This window comes from Acipenser ruthenus, chromosome 1 (assembly GCF_902713425.1).
Source record: "Acipenser ruthenus chromosome 1, fAciRut3.2 maternal haplotype, whole genome shotgun sequence".
NCBI lineage: Eukaryota > Metazoa > Chordata > Actinopteri > Acipenseriformes > Acipenseridae > Acipenser > Acipenser ruthenus.
This window is the reverse complement of record NC_081189.1, coordinates 38,778,734-38,796,221: the sequence shown is the minus strand read 5'-3', so window position 1 is coordinate 38,796,221 and position 17,488 is coordinate 38,778,734. Positions and strand designations below refer to the sequence as shown.

General features: G+C 37.2%; 1 protein-coding gene across 1 annotated transcript in view; it reads right to left on the bottom strand.

The window, feature by feature from the left end:
- Positions 1-16,922, bottom strand: part of LOC117421060 (excitatory amino acid transporter 1-like) — a 43,673-nt gene extending 26,751 nt beyond the window's left edge. Inside the window, exons 1-3 of the mRNA XM_034034952.3 lie at positions 16,757-16,922; positions 15,471-15,740; positions 13,507-13,644 (exon numbers count right to left, since the gene is read on the bottom strand). Coding sequence (XP_033890843.1) covers positions 13,507-13,644; positions 15,471-15,651 — 319 coding nt within the window. The 5' untranslated portion in view covers positions 15,652-15,740; positions 16,757-16,922. The remainder of the gene's footprint in view (positions 1-13,506; positions 13,645-15,470; positions 15,741-16,756) is intronic.
- Positions 16,923-17,488: the final 566 nt, after the last annotated feature.

Here is a 17,488-nt window from a genome sequence, read left to right as displayed (position 1 = left end):
AGGTTTGTAGCCCCTTTTAATGCACAGACCCAGACACCAGAATTGCACTTTAGCACTTGCGTGGACTTTTATTTACAAAACTAAACACAAACCTAACTCCCACATGGAGTACTAACTAAACTTTGAACAGTCCTTAAGCTAATACACTGGACAGCTAAGCTGTTTACCTAGATCAAGTATTTCTGCCCTGTTAAATACCTGCCTGTTTTTTTTTTTTTTAAATTTAGTCGTTGCCAATTATTTTTATTATTTTCTCCCAATTTGGAATGGCCAATTATTTATTACAGTCGGCTCACCGCTACCACCCCTGCGCTGACTCGGGGGGGCGAAGATGAACACACGCTGTCCTCCGAAGCGTGTGCCGTCAAGCCGACCGCTTTTTTTCACACTGCAGACTCACCATGCAGCCACCCAAGAGCTACAGCGTCGGAGGACAACGCAGCTCTCGGGCAGCTACAGGCAAGCCCACAGGCGCCCGGCCAGACTACAGGGGTCGCTAGTGCGCGGTGAGCCGAGGACACCCTGGCCGACCTAACCTTCCCTCCCCCCGGGCGACGCTCGGCCAATTGTGCGCCGCCCCTTGGGAGCTCCTGTCCTCGATCGGCAAAGGAATAGCCTGGATTCGAACTCGCGACTTGCAGGCTACAGAGCGCATCCTGCACTCACGTGGAGCGCCTTTACTAGATGCGCCACTCGGGAGCCCCCCAAATACCTGCCTGTTAATCACAGGCAGGTGACATTCATTAACTTTTAGAGCCAGGTGTACCTCATCCTGGCTCCTTCCCGTGGCTTTCTGGGAAATGTAGTCTTTAAGCCCCTCTTGGACTACATTTATTTCCCCTCCTCCCCCAAGTCTATAGATAGATAGATAGATAGATAGATAGATAGATAGATACACACACACATACTTGCCCTACTATTGTGGGGCTGTCATAATAATTGCACATACACAAAACTACCCATTAAAAAATAAAAAGACAGGAATTGTATTTCAAGCTTCGGCAGGTATATAAGTATATAACAGTATACAGCAAGCTTGGGGTTTCTCAGTATTTAAACACTAATCAAAGGAGATTCGTTCATTCAAAACAGGTTTAGCCATTTTAGAAACAAATGTCTCTCCTCTTCCATCACAATTAATGCACAAACGACTCGCTCCAAATTATACATCTGCGCAAGTGCTAGGTAGAGCTTCCGTTTCCCTTCAGACCGTGTCTATAGTAACAGCTGAGCCTTGACCACTATGATTGCAAGTATTTATTTGTATAAACCTCCTAATTTAAAAATGTCATTCAGTATTAACCCTATCCCTGCCAAACTGGAAGAACAGGACTATAGTACTGTAGTAAATATGAAGTAATGTTTAACATCAAATTGAAAGCTATTTGTTTTTAAATTAATTTAATATACCAGTATTATGCACACAATTTACACATTTATAAACAAATGTAAGCCTGGCAGCCTTTCCTAAGATACATCCCAAACACCATCCTTGTGACTTTTCACCAACTCTTTGAAGCATGCAGGCCTATTTTTAGACATGTACTGTGTCATTCGGTTCATTCATAAACCTAGCTACATGATTTATTTTTTTTGCTTCGGATAATAACGCTACAGTTGTGGTTGGGTTACTGACTTTAATGCACCATGCTGTATCCAAGATATAACACCAACTTACAAAAGGTAAGATCATGTCTCAGATAATGTTTTATTAGGCTTCCAAGCTGGCTTGGGAAGCATATTGTTATTGTTAGGATTTTTCTTCTTCTAATTCTTCCATCAACTTCAAACTGCTCCTGTTCACACGCGGTGTAACCAATCAACATGGAACTTGGTAGGTATCATCCTGTGTGGATTACAGTTCAGATGCAAAAAACATTGCACTCCTGCATCAACCAAGATGGCGGCCTGACGCATTTTTTGGAAATACCTCTCAAAATCTTCTTCTTGGGAACCGGTGAACCGATTGATCTCAAACTTTGCATATGTTTATTTGACCAGCAAACTCCAAACTTGGTAGGCATTGTCCCGGTGACAAAGGAATACAAATATGTCAAAATGGTGATGTTTTGTAAAACAATATGGCCGCCAGATGGACATTTATGTCTTAAATTTAAAACTGCCTCAGTTGACAAACGGTTTACTTGACTAACTCCAATTTTCACAAGCATCATCCCTGTCACTGTATCAATACAACTGACTCTTAAAAAAATGGTGTTGACCTAACCAAAATGGCCGTCTGACACATTTTTTTTTAAAACTTTCGAAATCTTCTTCTTGGGAATCAGAAAAGTGATGGATCAGACACTTGGCATATATCATCAACAACCAAACCCGCTTCAACTTTGCGAAGCAGAAGTTGCTGCGATAAATTTTACTATTAAACTAGCTGCCACCAAATTCGCCAAAACGTGCACCAAACAACAAACTGCTTCTGCTCGAAAACCATTTAACCAACGCACTCACAACTTGATAGGCATCATCCCGGTGACAACAGAATTCAAATATGGGAAAATTATGTTGTTTTGTTAAACAAGATGGCTGCCAGACTTACATTTTCAAATTAAATTTAAAACTGCTTCAGTTTAAAAAAGGTTAACTTGATTAACTCCAAACCTGAAAACCATCATGCCTGTGTCAGTATAATTAACGTTTTCAAAAATGGTGTTTGTGCGTGAACCAAGATGGCCGCCCGACGCATTTTTTGGAAAAACATTTCAAAATCTTCTTGTGAAGAACTGGTGAAGTTACTGATTTCAAACTTGTCAAATATCAAGAACTAAACCCGCTTCTTCCAGTAATTGCTTAAGTGTTTGGTACTGATACTGGAGCTTGGGAGCTGTAAAACCACCTGGCAGTTCTAATTATTATTATTATTATTATTATTATTATTATTATTATTATTATTTTTATTATTATTATTATTATTATTATTAATAATAATAATAATAATAATAATAATAAAAATAATAAATACTTCCCCAGCTTTAAATAATACATCAGGTCCCAGCTGGAGCAATAAAATATTGGCCTAGTCTATTTCCCTTGGTAGGCTTCTTTGTTGGCTAATGGGGCAGTTTTGTAATGAAAGATGCGACAGCAGGAGGTAACTCTGGGAGATGCAGGCCCGCTGGATGACCTCACAGTACCTCTGAACCTCTTTATGGTGGTGGTAGTGTTCCGCAGTTTGGATTCTGTTTGCTTCATTCAAAAAATAAAAAAGAAACCCCCTCTGTTGAATGAATAAACACCTTTTTAAGTCTTTTGAAACTGCTTTCTGAAAGTTTAGCGCTTAATGCTGACACTTGGCTGATCTGAACACAGTTGGGACATTATGAGGAAACAAAAATGGTTAACTGTCCTGTTTAAAGCTGCACTACCAGTGCTAAATTATAATTTAGGACAGCTAATGCAATGCAATACATTCAGAATTCAAATAATTCTAAATGACTGTACAGTGGGCCTGATTTAAGTAGTAAAACCTACTTCCTAGCTGTAGGTATAATATATAATATATTTCAGAAATAATGAGGAAGAACTTTTAAAAGGAGTCCCTGAGCTGAGAAGCGTACGGGCGAAACATGTTTGTGACTGAGAACTGCACATTAAAAAAAAAAAAGTTTTAAATTCAAATAAAGGAAATAATTTCTAATTTTTGAATGCTGACGTTTTTTGGTTTTCTTTACAATTATCTTTGTAAAATACATTTAAAAAAAATCAAAATAAATAAAAATGTACTTTGAATTCATAAAAGTATATATAGGGCAGGTCATAGAAGCAGTTCAGACACTTACAATTTGAAATGGAGCTATAGGTTAGTAACTGCCTTTGACTTCTGACCGTCCCCTCTCTTAATTAAAAAGGCTAAGTCAGAACTTGATATAAGCTAAGCAATTAATAACTTTGGCAAGTGTTCCACTGCTTTTCTTTCTTTTTTTAACATGAAAAACATCTTTATTTCTTGGACTCTGATATAACACAGCAGCACACAAGGGGTTAAAGACAAATTTCCCCCCCCACCCCCCGCTGTAGACAGAATGGTCTTTGACAATAAGCTGGACTGAGAAGCAATAATGTTGGCCCTGTTTTTCAAAGTGTCATGGACTATTATATGTACATTATTTCCATTCAGTGTTTGCTTGCAAAGCTCTTATTGTTTGTGGGAGATGTATGTGTTCCTTTAATCCTCCAGAAGCTCTCTCTCCCACACTGATCTCACAGCACTGATACCATTCGTCCCTGCTCCTCTTTCCCCACTTCTATTCCTGACAGGCCTGGGAAACTTGTCGCACTGCCATCCTCCACAATAAGAACGCTTTTCCGTCACCGTGGCAACGGCAAGCGAAGTGGATGCAATCTCCGCAGACTAAAGAAACGACGTTTAGGGAAAGAGGGGCTGTAAAAGAGAAGAAAAAACTCCTTTCTTTTCTAAATGAGCGAGAACCAGTCACACTGTGCCCACAATAAAGACATAACAAGCGTTTCTGGAGAGTATTCAGGGCAAAGGGCAACCATTACATCAGTGTTTATTAAACAAAGGTGCTATAGGAAGAAAATTGTTTGCATCACTGTATGAGGAGAGGTTTTAGAGAGCAGCAGAAGGGTTTATGTTACCACCATTGAGGCGATACTGTCCCAAGAGTCTTTAGGGTTTTAATAAAAACAATCACCCCATAACCAAGGAATTTAGTTGGTAGCATTTATTTGGGACAATACAAGGAAACATTTGTTAGTAAGTATGTTACTTGGTAAAGCTTCACAGTAATTCTTCAGTGCAACATCCATGCTTGTCATGCATTAGGAATGGCAAGCAGCAGTTATATATAGGAACATTGTCACCACAAAGGGCCTTTACAGTGAAGAGGGCATGTGTGTTTTGTATGCTATGCTTAGCTGCAATAATCACACAACCTAGCTTAGCCCTTTGGTATATACCAATAGATGTGATCCTGTTGCGACTAACATGCCAAATAAACACTCATTGGACAATTTTGTCCAGTCATAACAAACATGTACACTTGAAAATGGAACATATGAGCTTTATGAGATGAGTAAAAACAATATACCATAGTAAAAAACCTTTGATCTTAAACACTCTCTTAAACACTAGTAAAGTTTCCAAGCCTTTCACATTAAGAAAAAAAAATAGCTTCATTCCAGATGAAGAGGTAGCTGCATCCCTGTGTGAGGCTCTACTCTGTGAACCAACATCAACGGGAAGCAGTTAACAGCAGAAGAACCAGCCACCGGTGCACTTGTCGCTACAGAGACATTGTGAAGGGGCAGTGTGCACATGAAACCCAGTGTCATTGTGAAGGGGCAGTGTGCACATGAAACCCAGGGTCATTGTGAAGGGGCAGTGTGCACATGAAACCCAGGGTCATTGTGAAGGGGCAGTGTGCACATGAAACCCAGGGTCATTGTGAAGGGGCAGTGTGCACATGAAACCCAGTGTCATTGTGAAGGGGCAGTGTGCACATGAAACCCAGTGTCATTGTGAAGGGGCAGTGTGCACATGAAACCCAGTGTCATTGTGAAGGGGCAGTGTGCACATGAAACCCAGTGTCATTATTATTATTATTTTTATTTATTTCTTAGCAGACGCCCTTATCCAGGGCGACTTACAATTGTTACAATATCACAAGATTATTATTACATACAATTACACTATTTTTTACACATTATTTTTTACATACTATTACCCATTTATACAGTTGGGTTTTTACTGGAGCAATTTAGGTAAAGTACCTTGTTCAAGGGTACAGCGGCAGTGTCCCCCACCTGGGATTGAACCCACGACCCTCTGGTCAAGAGTCCAGAGCCCTAACCACTACTCCACACTGATGCCATCTATGTTAACTTTCTACATGCAAGTACTGAGACACATTTTCACAGCAGCTGTGCTGTGAAATGGTATCTGCTAAACAAGCCATTATTTAAGTGCACCCTGTGTGTAAGCCTATATGCTCAGACCAGTTTGTTGGGAATGTGCCTGCGATGTAACTCACATCCGCTTGCTCAGTAGTACTCAGCTGGGTCAGCTAGGTACCCATGTAACTCAAGGCATTTGTTTGTCCATTGCCTGCATCCATTTTTCTCAGTAATGGAATGCAACAAACAATATGCTTTTTCAAGGAAAACCAGAGGGTAATTTATCTTCTTTATGTGTGCTAAGCAGAGCAGTAGGCAAAGGCTTGCAGGGGATTCACAGCAAGCCATGGAGGGATGATTAGTAACAGCTGACACTCTCAAACCAAGATTTTTCTTTTTGTCCAGTTACCGCATTTTAATAGTAGAGTACAAAGGACTGACTGTCCCCATGCCAGAAACTGGCAAACGAGGGACACTGAAAAATAGCAGCTAAACATTTCACAAAATAATCGTGCTACCTGCGCGGACTTTTAAATTAATAATGGTCACAAAACTTTTTTTAAAAAGCACTGTCTTGGCAGCCCTTTATTTCTTTGTGCTTTTCAGCATCCGATAAAAACGAGGCCAGCTTTTGTTTGCTCTTCATATTATTTTTGTGAAAAAACAACAAATTGCTTTTACAGGTGGGTTAAAAAATGAACAGAAGGGTAAATCTCTCTAAAATATTAAAGCAGCCATAACTTTAAAACAGTCAAGTGCAAAGACAAAAGAGCATTTCTCACCACAAATAAAGTTATTTTAATGGTATAAAACCAGCAGAAATTCCTTTCTGAATTTTGCACTTCAAAAAATAAAACAATTGGACACTCAATTGGCAACTGGTGAAGGCATTCAGCATTCATCTACTTGATTTTATAGTATTATAGTGGATTAGTGGTTAGGGCTCTTGACCGGAGGGTTGTGGGTTCAATCCCAGGTGAGGGACCCTGCTGCTGTACCCTTGAGCAAGATACTTTACCTAGATTGCTCCAGTAAAAACCCAACTGTATAAATGGGTCATTGTATGTAAAAATAATGTGTAAAAAATAATGTAATTGTATGTAAAAGTAATGTGATATCTTGTAACAATTAAGAAATAAATAATAATAATAATTAGCAAAATGAAAGCAAAGCTACACATGTTTTTTTTCTATTATTATTATTATTATTATTATTATTATTATTATTATTATTATTATTATTATTTTACTGGATATACCCATCCCCTGAAAATCGTTTACAAAGTTTAATATATTTTCTCCAGCTGTACCGCTGTAAACACCGGCTGTGTTTCAAAACTATTTTTTTTACCTCTGTTTTGTTTAATTAAGATGTGCCACAATGGCTGCATACCCCCATATTAACCACTGCATAGGCCTTCATTAACACACTGTGTAGGCCTTTGCTTCTAACACTCCGGATGTGATGACTATCCATATCTAACTGTGCAGTTCAAATTTTTAATGAGATCTGACAATCTCTGGACTTTGACTGCCCCAGAAAAGAACTCGGATTAATTTATCAGACTACTGCAAGACTCAAGGACAGAGACTGTATACAACAAATTAATTTGTTGTTTGAAGAAAGAAAGACATACATGGGAAACATTGTCGCCCATAGGCATAAAACTTACCGTCTCCTGTATGGTGCCAGTAATAGTGTTCAACATGACAGTATTTCATCAGGTGATTCATAAAAGTGGTGTTAGAATAACGTGCCCTTGGAGATAAGTTTTCTCATTAACATATTATTTCTCTGATTCATAAAGCTGTATGGCGCATCATAATTACCACGTGCCTCAGTCCAGGCAAAGAATAAGATGTGTCAACGGTCTAATTACCTATCATAATTTATGTGTTTAGGAACACGTATTTAAGCCAATAGTAATAACATAAAAAAGTAAATGTTTAATTATCCAATAATTAGGTAATTTAAGGATTTTGTTATTTGTAACACATACATTAAATTGCATTGTTAACTCGTCTGAACAGAACAGGCTACCTACTGGTTGGAAAACATATAAGTCAGGTTTGTAGCCTATTCATTGCTGTAAGTGGAGACAATGGCAGGCTTCGGTGTGCGTGTGTGGGCTGCACATCAAGGGAGGGAGATATGTTGGAAGATGATCCTCCCAATGAGAAAACCCCACAGATTTGAGCTGTGACTTGACCCTCTGGATTACTCTGATGATGTCATTTGTTTCTACTTAACAGGAGCACAATTATTCACCCTTGCGGAGAACTAGAACATAAACTGCTAGAAACTAGGCCATCCCCGTATCAATGAAAGATACAGACTCACTCTGTGATTTGTATTCTGATGTGAGCAGGTTTTTGCAGGTAACCCCCCCCCCCCCCCCCCCCCCAAGAAAAAAAACAAAACTGTCGTTCCTACAGTATATCGATCACTGTCCGTGCGCAGAAAGCAGGTAGTACTTAGCCTTACATATTTTTCATAGCCTTCCATCTACTGATAGAGGTAGGTCAAGTCATTTTAAAGTAAATTCAATTTTATTACAAGTCCCCTAACACCTACGTTGAAAAATACATATTCTTGTCAAACGGGATTGTATTTTACTTCGTTCAAAAAGTGTATTTTAGTAACTACAAATACATTTGAAGAAAAATAAAGCATTTTCAAATCCAATTTCACTATGAACCAAGTAATACTGTGTGACAGGCAGGATTTTTTTTTATTTTAGTTTAAAATGAGCATATTGTATGGTAATGTGTACTGTATAAGAAACAGATTTAGATGTAGTATTATTGTATGTATTGTATTTGAATGAATTGTGCAAGTATTTGAAAACTGAGGGAATACAGTAACAAAAGCATATTTCGCCATTTAAGAAAAGTTTATTTTAATGTAACTGTGCGTAGCTGTCTGTGCCATTTGTCATTCAAACGAAAGTTTTAAACATAGGAGAAAATTAATCAGAGCTTACTGATGCGCCAGTGCCTCTTATACTTTCTTGTGCGCTAGAAAGGAAATGTGTGCTAACATTAGAGGATCCTTTTTCTCAACCAAAAGTAAAATATCATGAACTGTGACAAAAGTTACATTTCTGGTGGTTGCAGTTCTTTTTCAGGAAGGCTATTTCAAGCTATATCAAAATGTCATCATTTATTTATTTTTTTTTATCAAAAAGCGTACACTGCCCTTACCCTAACCTCGGAATCATATCCATTACTTTCCTAGCCATAATGTGACTGTGGAGACATATTGTTTTCAAGTCACACCTTTCTGACACACCCTATAACTGCACAATTATCAAGTACTTTTCAAGGAGGCAAGTGTGCATTGTTAAATATAGCAACTTAGAACTACCCATATCTCTGTGTTATAGCTATATTTTACTTTGAGCACTGAGGGTGTTGGACACAATTAAACCTTGAGAAAAATGCTCAACTTGGAATTACGGTCTTCAACTTCTTAGATTCCATTTGAACAAGACTGAATTGCTGAGTATGTTAACTTTGGAATCTTTCAGGTTTAGGATTAAGACTGTATTGGGCTCCCGAGTGGCGCATCCAGTAAAAGCACTCGCTAGAGTGCAGGATGCGCTCTATAGCCTGGATGTCGCCGGTTTGAGTCCAGGCTATTCCACAGCCGACCGTGGACGGGAGCTCCGAGGGGGCGGCGCTCAATTGGCCGAGCGTCGTCCGGGGGGAGGGAGGGTTAGGTCGGCCAGGGTGTCCTCGGCTCACCGCGCACCAACGACCACTGTAGTCTGGCCGGGCGCCTGCAGGCTTGCCTGTAAGGCTGCACGGTGAGTCTGCAGAGTGTAAAGAAGCGGGCGGCTGACGGCACACGCTTCGGAGGACAGCGTGTGTTCATATTCGCCCCTCCCGAGTCAGCGCAGGGGTGGTAGCGGTGAGCTGAGCCTAGAAATAATTGGGCATTTCAAATTGGGGAGAAAATAATAAAAACTGATTGGCAACGACTAAAGATTATTTTACGTGGAGTTATAAAAAGGGGTATTGAAGAAAATATGCTCAGTTTAGAAATGACGACATACCACTTTCTAACAGTCGTTTCTGACTTCAGAAAAAAAAGTATTTTAATATCTTTAAAAAATGAGATACTTGTATGAACATGCTGAAAATATAAATACAATTACGCAATGTTAGTTCTAATTTTCCTTGGTTACGGTTCATTTTAGGATTGCAATCAGAATGCCCAATTTAATGACTGTGAAACATTATTAGAAAAGTTCAAAGAACTCATTTGAAAAGCTTCTTTTCATTGTTTCTATGAATAGACTTTTGTTTCTCCAACCGCAACTAAGTTTTGAACTTTGAACTGAAGGGTCCTAATGCAGTAAAAGGCTCAGCAGATCAAAGGTGGGCATTTGAGTTTGCCACACTGTTCAAGCCTCAAGATATTTGGACTTTTCCAAAACCCATAGGCTCCTGTGTACACCTTATTGGCTAATGCGTTCAAATATGTACCAGACGCAATGCAGCAAATATATAAATAAATAAATAAATACTTTCATTAATTAATTAAAAAGGCTTATAATGATTACCTGATTACAATTTATGTTTTTTTTTGTCTGTTTGTGTCTGTGAGGGAGCTGTAATAGATCTGGTATTTACAATTAATCATCAGTTTTACAGTAAATTATATTTGTTCTTTAAGCACCTGCTCATAACTAAAATGTGCAAAGTGATTTATTCATTTTTTTCCCCCATGAATTTGTAATAATTTGCATCCTGTTTTGCTGAATTAAATAAGGTTTGATATCCACGAAACTTCCAAGGATGGGCTAGGTGTTTATTCTCTTTGACACTAAATGACAAACACCCATAAATACAGTATTTAAGTATAATTATTTGATATGTATAGAGCCCACTAAATGAAATATGGCTACATCTTTTGCATTAATTGGTCCAGTTTGAGTGTTTGCACCAGTGCAAGCCCATTGGTTACTTCTGTTTTTACTATGTTATTATGCAATTTTTAAATCTACCATTCTTTTTAATGATGTTACTATGCATATAGATAAAACTAAGCAAAATAATAAGAATTGTATTCTAAGCTGTCCTCTCCCACTAAAATAATGGTAATGTGGATATTTATTTAAAATGTAAAAAGGAGAATGTGGAAGGATACACATATACAGCTATGGCTAAAAGTTTTGCATCACCCTATAAATGAACTCATTGTGCTTCATAAAGTTGAATGAAACCTGCTGAATAATGTTACGTTGTATCACTTTGTAGTTTGCCATATACTTAACGAAAAACTGACAAAAATAGAAAAATGTGACATTTCAAAATCTAACATGAAATACTATACTACTATTATGGCATCCGGTAGACTTTTGCGATATTATTTTGTAGTTTCTTTGATTACATGATGTTAAATAAAATATCTAAATTATATATATATATATATATATATATATATATATATATATATATATATATATATATATATATATATATATATATATATATATATATATAAATGGTATCTATTAATTATTTTTTTTTTAGTAATGTCTCAATCCTAAAATTCTAGGTGATGCAAAACTTTTGGTCATCGCTGCAACTTTAATATAAATATGAATACTTAAGTATTGCAACCCTTTACATGGATGTTAAAATAAACTAAACAAAATCAAAACTGAAAAATTGTCAAAATTTGTGTTTACAAGTATAGTAAATCATACTAAAATGAAATGACACATTTATTTCATATAATTCATCATTTTTTTGGAAGAAGGCTTCACTCAGGTGAGGTTAGAATGATGGTGACATGGGCTCCCGAGTGGCGCATCCAGTAAAGGCGCTCCACGTGGAGTGTAGAAAGCGCTCTATAGTCTGGACGTCGCAAGTTCGAGTCCAGGCTATTCCTTTGCCGACCGAGGAAGGGAGCTTCCAGGGGGTGGTGCTCAATTGGCCGAGTACTGCCCGAGGGGAGGGAGGGCTAGGTCGGCAAGGGTGTCCTCGGCTCACCACGCTGAGTGCCTGCGGGCTTGCCTGTAAGCTGCCCGAGAGCTGCGTTGTCCTCCGACGCTGTAGCTCTTGGGTGGCTGCATGGCGAGTCCGCAGTGTGAACAAAAGCGGTCGACTGACGGCACAAGCTTCGGAGGACAGCGTGTGTTTGTCTTTGCCCTCCTGAGTCAGCGTAGGGGTGTTATTGGTGAGCTGAGCCTAAAAATAATTGGCCATTTCCAAATTGGGGAGAAAATAATAAAAAATAATTGGCAACGACTAAATTAAAAAAAAAAAAAAAAAGAATGACGGTGGCACACATATCTTACACACTCTTAAAAAACAAACTTAGTCCAACTGACAAATGTTTTGAATAAGTATATTTTAAAATGTCAACTCTATATCTACAAGCTTAGAAGGAAAGTCTGCAAAAATAATGAAAGAAAATAAATATCCAGTTGGGATCTTTTTACCCTACAACATTTCAAGGAAATTGGTGGTGACCGCATCTTCAAACAGGGGGAGCTAATTAAAGCGTGGTTGGAGACCCCATACATATGCCTATAAATATCTGATTAAAGATCTGGAAGAAACGATAACTATTTAATGTCAGTTTTTACAATTGTTAATATTGTATTATGATTTTGAAACCATTTAATTTTTTTCTCACTACAAATTAAATGAATGTTACATTTTTCATTCAACCTAATAAAGAGAAAACATATTTGCTTCTTTTATCTAAAACTTAAACATTATTAACAAATGGCAAAATAACTCAATTAAGCCGTCACAAACACGAATAGTTCCACAGTCATGTGGTTGAATATTAAATGAGTGACTGTGTACAATTAAGCAATTATAAGTAACACACATAAGACCACTACCAGTATTTTCTTATGTAAAGTATGATGCCAAGGAAATTGAAAGGACCATTGAATGTACAAAATTCCTTCTGTAATATTTACTCTGAAACTACTACTCATTTATGTTGGAGCTGTAGTTACTCAAGTATTTTTGGGCTGATCTAACCAACTATATACATAAAAAGATAAATAATAAAATTACATTACATTTGGGATACATCTTATTCGGAATAACAAAATGTGAAAACAGACCAAAATGAAATCTTTCTGGTAAATCTCTTGATCTTGTTGGCCAAATTCCATATCCATAAATGTAAATTTACTCTCCAAAAACCTAATTTTTTCATGTTTTCAAAAGAAATGGAACAATATGTTAGTATAATAAAAAAAAAAATCTAATAACAAAAAAGCCATTAAGACCTATAATATATGCAAAAGCTATAAAGTCAATGTATAATTATATATTGAGATTCTTCCCCCCTGTCCATGGTGATTTTATGTTACAAATGATATCTATTGTATGGAACTATTTTGTTTCTATTTTCTGTTTTGTTTTTTTTCTTGACTTTTGACCCAATTTAAATTAAAAAAAAAAATAAAAAAATGTACAAAATGCCCAAGGCATTTGCACAAAGTACTGTTTAATTAGGGGACTTTTGGTTTTCTTGGCAATCCTTGAAACCCACACTTGCACCCAAGTGCTGTTACGTGTACACAGCTGACTGACAGGTTGATATTCAGATGGAAACATGCCCAAGTTAAACCAGAAGCAACAGTCAGGTGACCCTTACCTGTGACGAGACTGGACACCAGGAGGGGCAGCACCAGCATTTGCAGCATGCGCATGAGCAGCTCCCCAGGGAAGGAGAAGTACTTCACTTCACGATAGGACATTTTATATGATCGGAGAGAAAATCCAAGGAGTATACCTGCAAAACAACATAGCTGATATTGATATGTAAGGGAGACAACCTGAGCTCTGCTACCATAACAATATATTTCACAATACAGAAGGTTAGTGACGTAGTTTATCAATGCTATTTCCCACCTTGGTGAGATAAGGCTATAACGGTTTGAAATACATTTCATGACTTGAAATAAAGTTCTAGAGCTGTGGTCTTAATCCAATTTGGGATAATTAAAATTATATATACAGTGAAATTATTTACATGAACAGTATATATCCTTCAGAAATATGCTTGAGTTTGATAGAATAAAACATTGCAACATATCTATTGTCAGTCACAAAATTGTAATGGTTCACTAATTTCACTAAAATTAAACCTGTTTTTTTCCTCGTCACATCAGCGTTAGTTATGAGTAGAGGCAGTCCAAATCTACAGGAAAGTATGCAAAAAACTGGGGCCATTTTAAGTAGATACCTGCAGAGTGCTCTGAGGAGCATCTTGTGTGTTTAATATTTGTATTAATAATGGCTTATAAAAATGTAAATCATGTAAACAATCATATACAACAACGTATGGGTTAATCACTTCCAATTTAATATATGAAGCATTTTTGCCAGTAAATCTTCAGAAACTGTCAAACAAGAACATCACATCACAAGAAACTTCTATTGACCACATTTTCAAAGCCCAGTGTGTAATTAACTCTTACTTTTTGAAGAAGACCAAACATCTGTTAATTTAACAAAACTAGAACAGAACAAGTAAGTTATATATGTCAGTCTGTTGACTATGTAGCTGCAGAATATGGGGAATCTGTGGAAGACTGAGAATTTAGCGGGAGCCTGCAAATTCTGCAATTTCTGAAGAATTCCGTTATCCACAGATTGGATTTACTTCAGTTATGTTACCTGTGACTGGAATTGGGACGAATGTTTCTTTATAAAATGCTTGGCTTTCAACACAAGGGTATTCCATTCATAAAAATCTGATAATAGGAAATAGCAATGGTAAACTCAGCATATGTCACAAGCATGCCATATGTAATAGTACTTTTGGGTAGGAAAACAGTTAAACAAAAGGGTCTCAGTGGAAGGGCTTTGATCAAGTAAAAACCAAAAGATATGCAGACGGGAACATGCTTTGACATTTAGCAGAGAAGAAGCTATATAGCTGACCCATGGTGGATAGAAATAGCAGAGGATCACCCTAACCTGTCAGTGGGTCAGGTTCTACAGAGACCTCTTCAGAGACAGATTGTCCTTGTTTAAAAAAATGAGTTCAAATACAGAAATCATTGGGCCAACACAGAGTTTCACCAAATTTAAGTAAGCTAGGATTAATAAGTTAATAGTATTATCTTTCACTTGTTTGTTAAATATAAAAGATGATGAAGAATAATCATGCCTGAAAGTGTGCAAATTGAAAATGTTGCACATTCTTGAGTATTGGATGCAGTTTCAGATGCTTAAGGAGTACCAATAGAGAATGTATATATATAAAACAATTATATTATACTGCGATTGTATCTAAAGATAGTAATGTCTTTGATGATTTTTTCTTTGGTAAACAAAAAAAATTACAGGGTTGTCTTTTTATTGTGCATTATAAATAAGTTATTTAGCAGATGCTTTTATACAAAGACTTACAGAGATTAAGGGGTGAACTATGCATCAACAGGTGCTGCAGAGTCACTTGCAATAGGATGAAAAACGGATCTAAATCGAATTTTAGGGATTTATGACCATACATTGTGCAGGACCTAGAGGAATGATCTGAAAGAGCATCCACTTATCGTTATTACTAGTAGTTTTGTGCATGTTTTATGGAATTCAATGTAAACTACTAACCAATAATAACAGCAGTAATGGTAAAGAGCACAAAGGCATTCCTTCTCAAAAAGCCTTTGACGTCATCTTTTGTGATATTTTCAACTTTCTTCTTTGCCCTGAGTGAGCGCTTTCGGATTCTCTCCTGGAGCTGCTCCATCCTACTCCGGGATCTGGGGTTGTCTCCGTTACTCTGAGTCATTAATGTGTTGAACCTGGAACCTCTTCAGTTGCTGAAAACTGCCTCAAACTCCTCCTCCGAACACCAGATCTGATAACCCCTGAGGAACACTGTGGAGAACAAAAATTCAGGAATGAGAAAAAAAAAATCTTTATGTGAAATCATTCTAAAAATAAATTAGTTTGAACTGGATCAGGGTTAGCTCTTGAGTCATATATAGCACCTTTGATGAAGTAGGGATTGGATAATCGGTAGTTTTTGGTCAAAATGCAATGATTGTTTAAACATGTAACGTCAAATGAGCAGCAACATACGGATGTGGTGTGTAATTGGGTTGAATAGTATTTTCCTTTTTGTTAATGATATTCTTGTGTTGTTGTTTTTGATGCCTCTTTAAGTACTCCCTGCTCATCGCTTTTAGTCCAAAATGGTTGGTCAGCTGTGTTGGAGAACCTGAGCCAAATGTCTGCTGAACCTGGACTCTTCCTGAGATATTTGGCATTAAGATTTAAAATGGATATCCAAGAACTTGTGCTCCCAGGTCAATGTTTGACTATTTCTTTTTCTAAGAACTATTGGGTTGGTGAATAAAGGAAAGTGCACAAACTGTCAGCAATTGTTGAATACAAAATATCTTCAGATCAATGTGGCTCTAGAGTAGCCACAAGAAAATGTAAATCCTTCACATACATTTTTTTTTTTAAAAGCTATAATTTAAGAGCTATATCAAAATACAGGACCTCGATGATTCACTGAAAAGATCAAGTACACATTTTAGTTGTCTTTCGTCTTAAAACAAATAGTAAAAGAAGACTTGATTGGCACTATTAGACATTGAAAAAAAACACAAAGACCATAAATTCCATTCTTAAGCAAATAATTCAAAACAAGTTGATGCAATCAGCATATGGCAGATTATAACAGCTGATAATATAAGAACTAATATCACTTTATGTGAAGAAGACCTGTTGTTCCAACAGCCATGAGGGCATATCAAAGTTATTAAACCTTTCTTCAATTGCATGTCCGCCTGTTTAAACCACCCACAAATATCAACAACAACAACAACAACACAAACTGGCCTGGGAAGAAATATATTGAGGTTAACATAAGCATTTCTACACACCTTTTTGTTTTGGTTCAATGAAGAGAAAGCCTCTAGTCGGTGGGTTGTTGAAATAGATTCTCAAGACTTGTAGGAGCCAAGGAAAGCACGCTGTCTGTGAGAGAGGATGTGCAGAGCAGGGGAGTGTGCATGTGCTCTGACAGAGTAGAGATACTCTCATACACTAACTTAGAAAAGAGGGAGGAGATTGCCAACTCAAATCTAGGAAAAACAACACTACCAGAAGCTTCTTGAATAATGAGCATGGAAAAAGGCTGGCTTGTCTCTGCCCACTTCCTTTTCAAATTGCTTTCATGCTTTGTCAGTTCAGCTTCATTAAAAATGCAAAACCAGCATAAAGGGAAAACAGTAGAGAGCTGAAATATATTAAAAAGGATTAAACTTAATAACTTTGAGCAAAAGGTTTTATTATTTTGCTGCTGATACAAAAGTAATGCTTCAATGAAGCAACCAGTGTCTTTTGAATTCTAGCCATGATTTTAGTTCAGTTTTCACATTCTGTTTTCAATATCAGGGCTAGACAAAACACTTCTCTGACTGAGCTGTTGATTGGTTCACTCACACACACACACCCACCCACACCCACACACAGTCACACAGACGCTTGTTGAAATAGCTGGTTCTTACTGCCTGCACAGTAGACTGACCCCGCTGTGTTAAAATATGTTGCATGTCTCAATTTTGTATTGAATTCTTATAAAACCATTATTTGCTTTGGATATTACTTTGAGG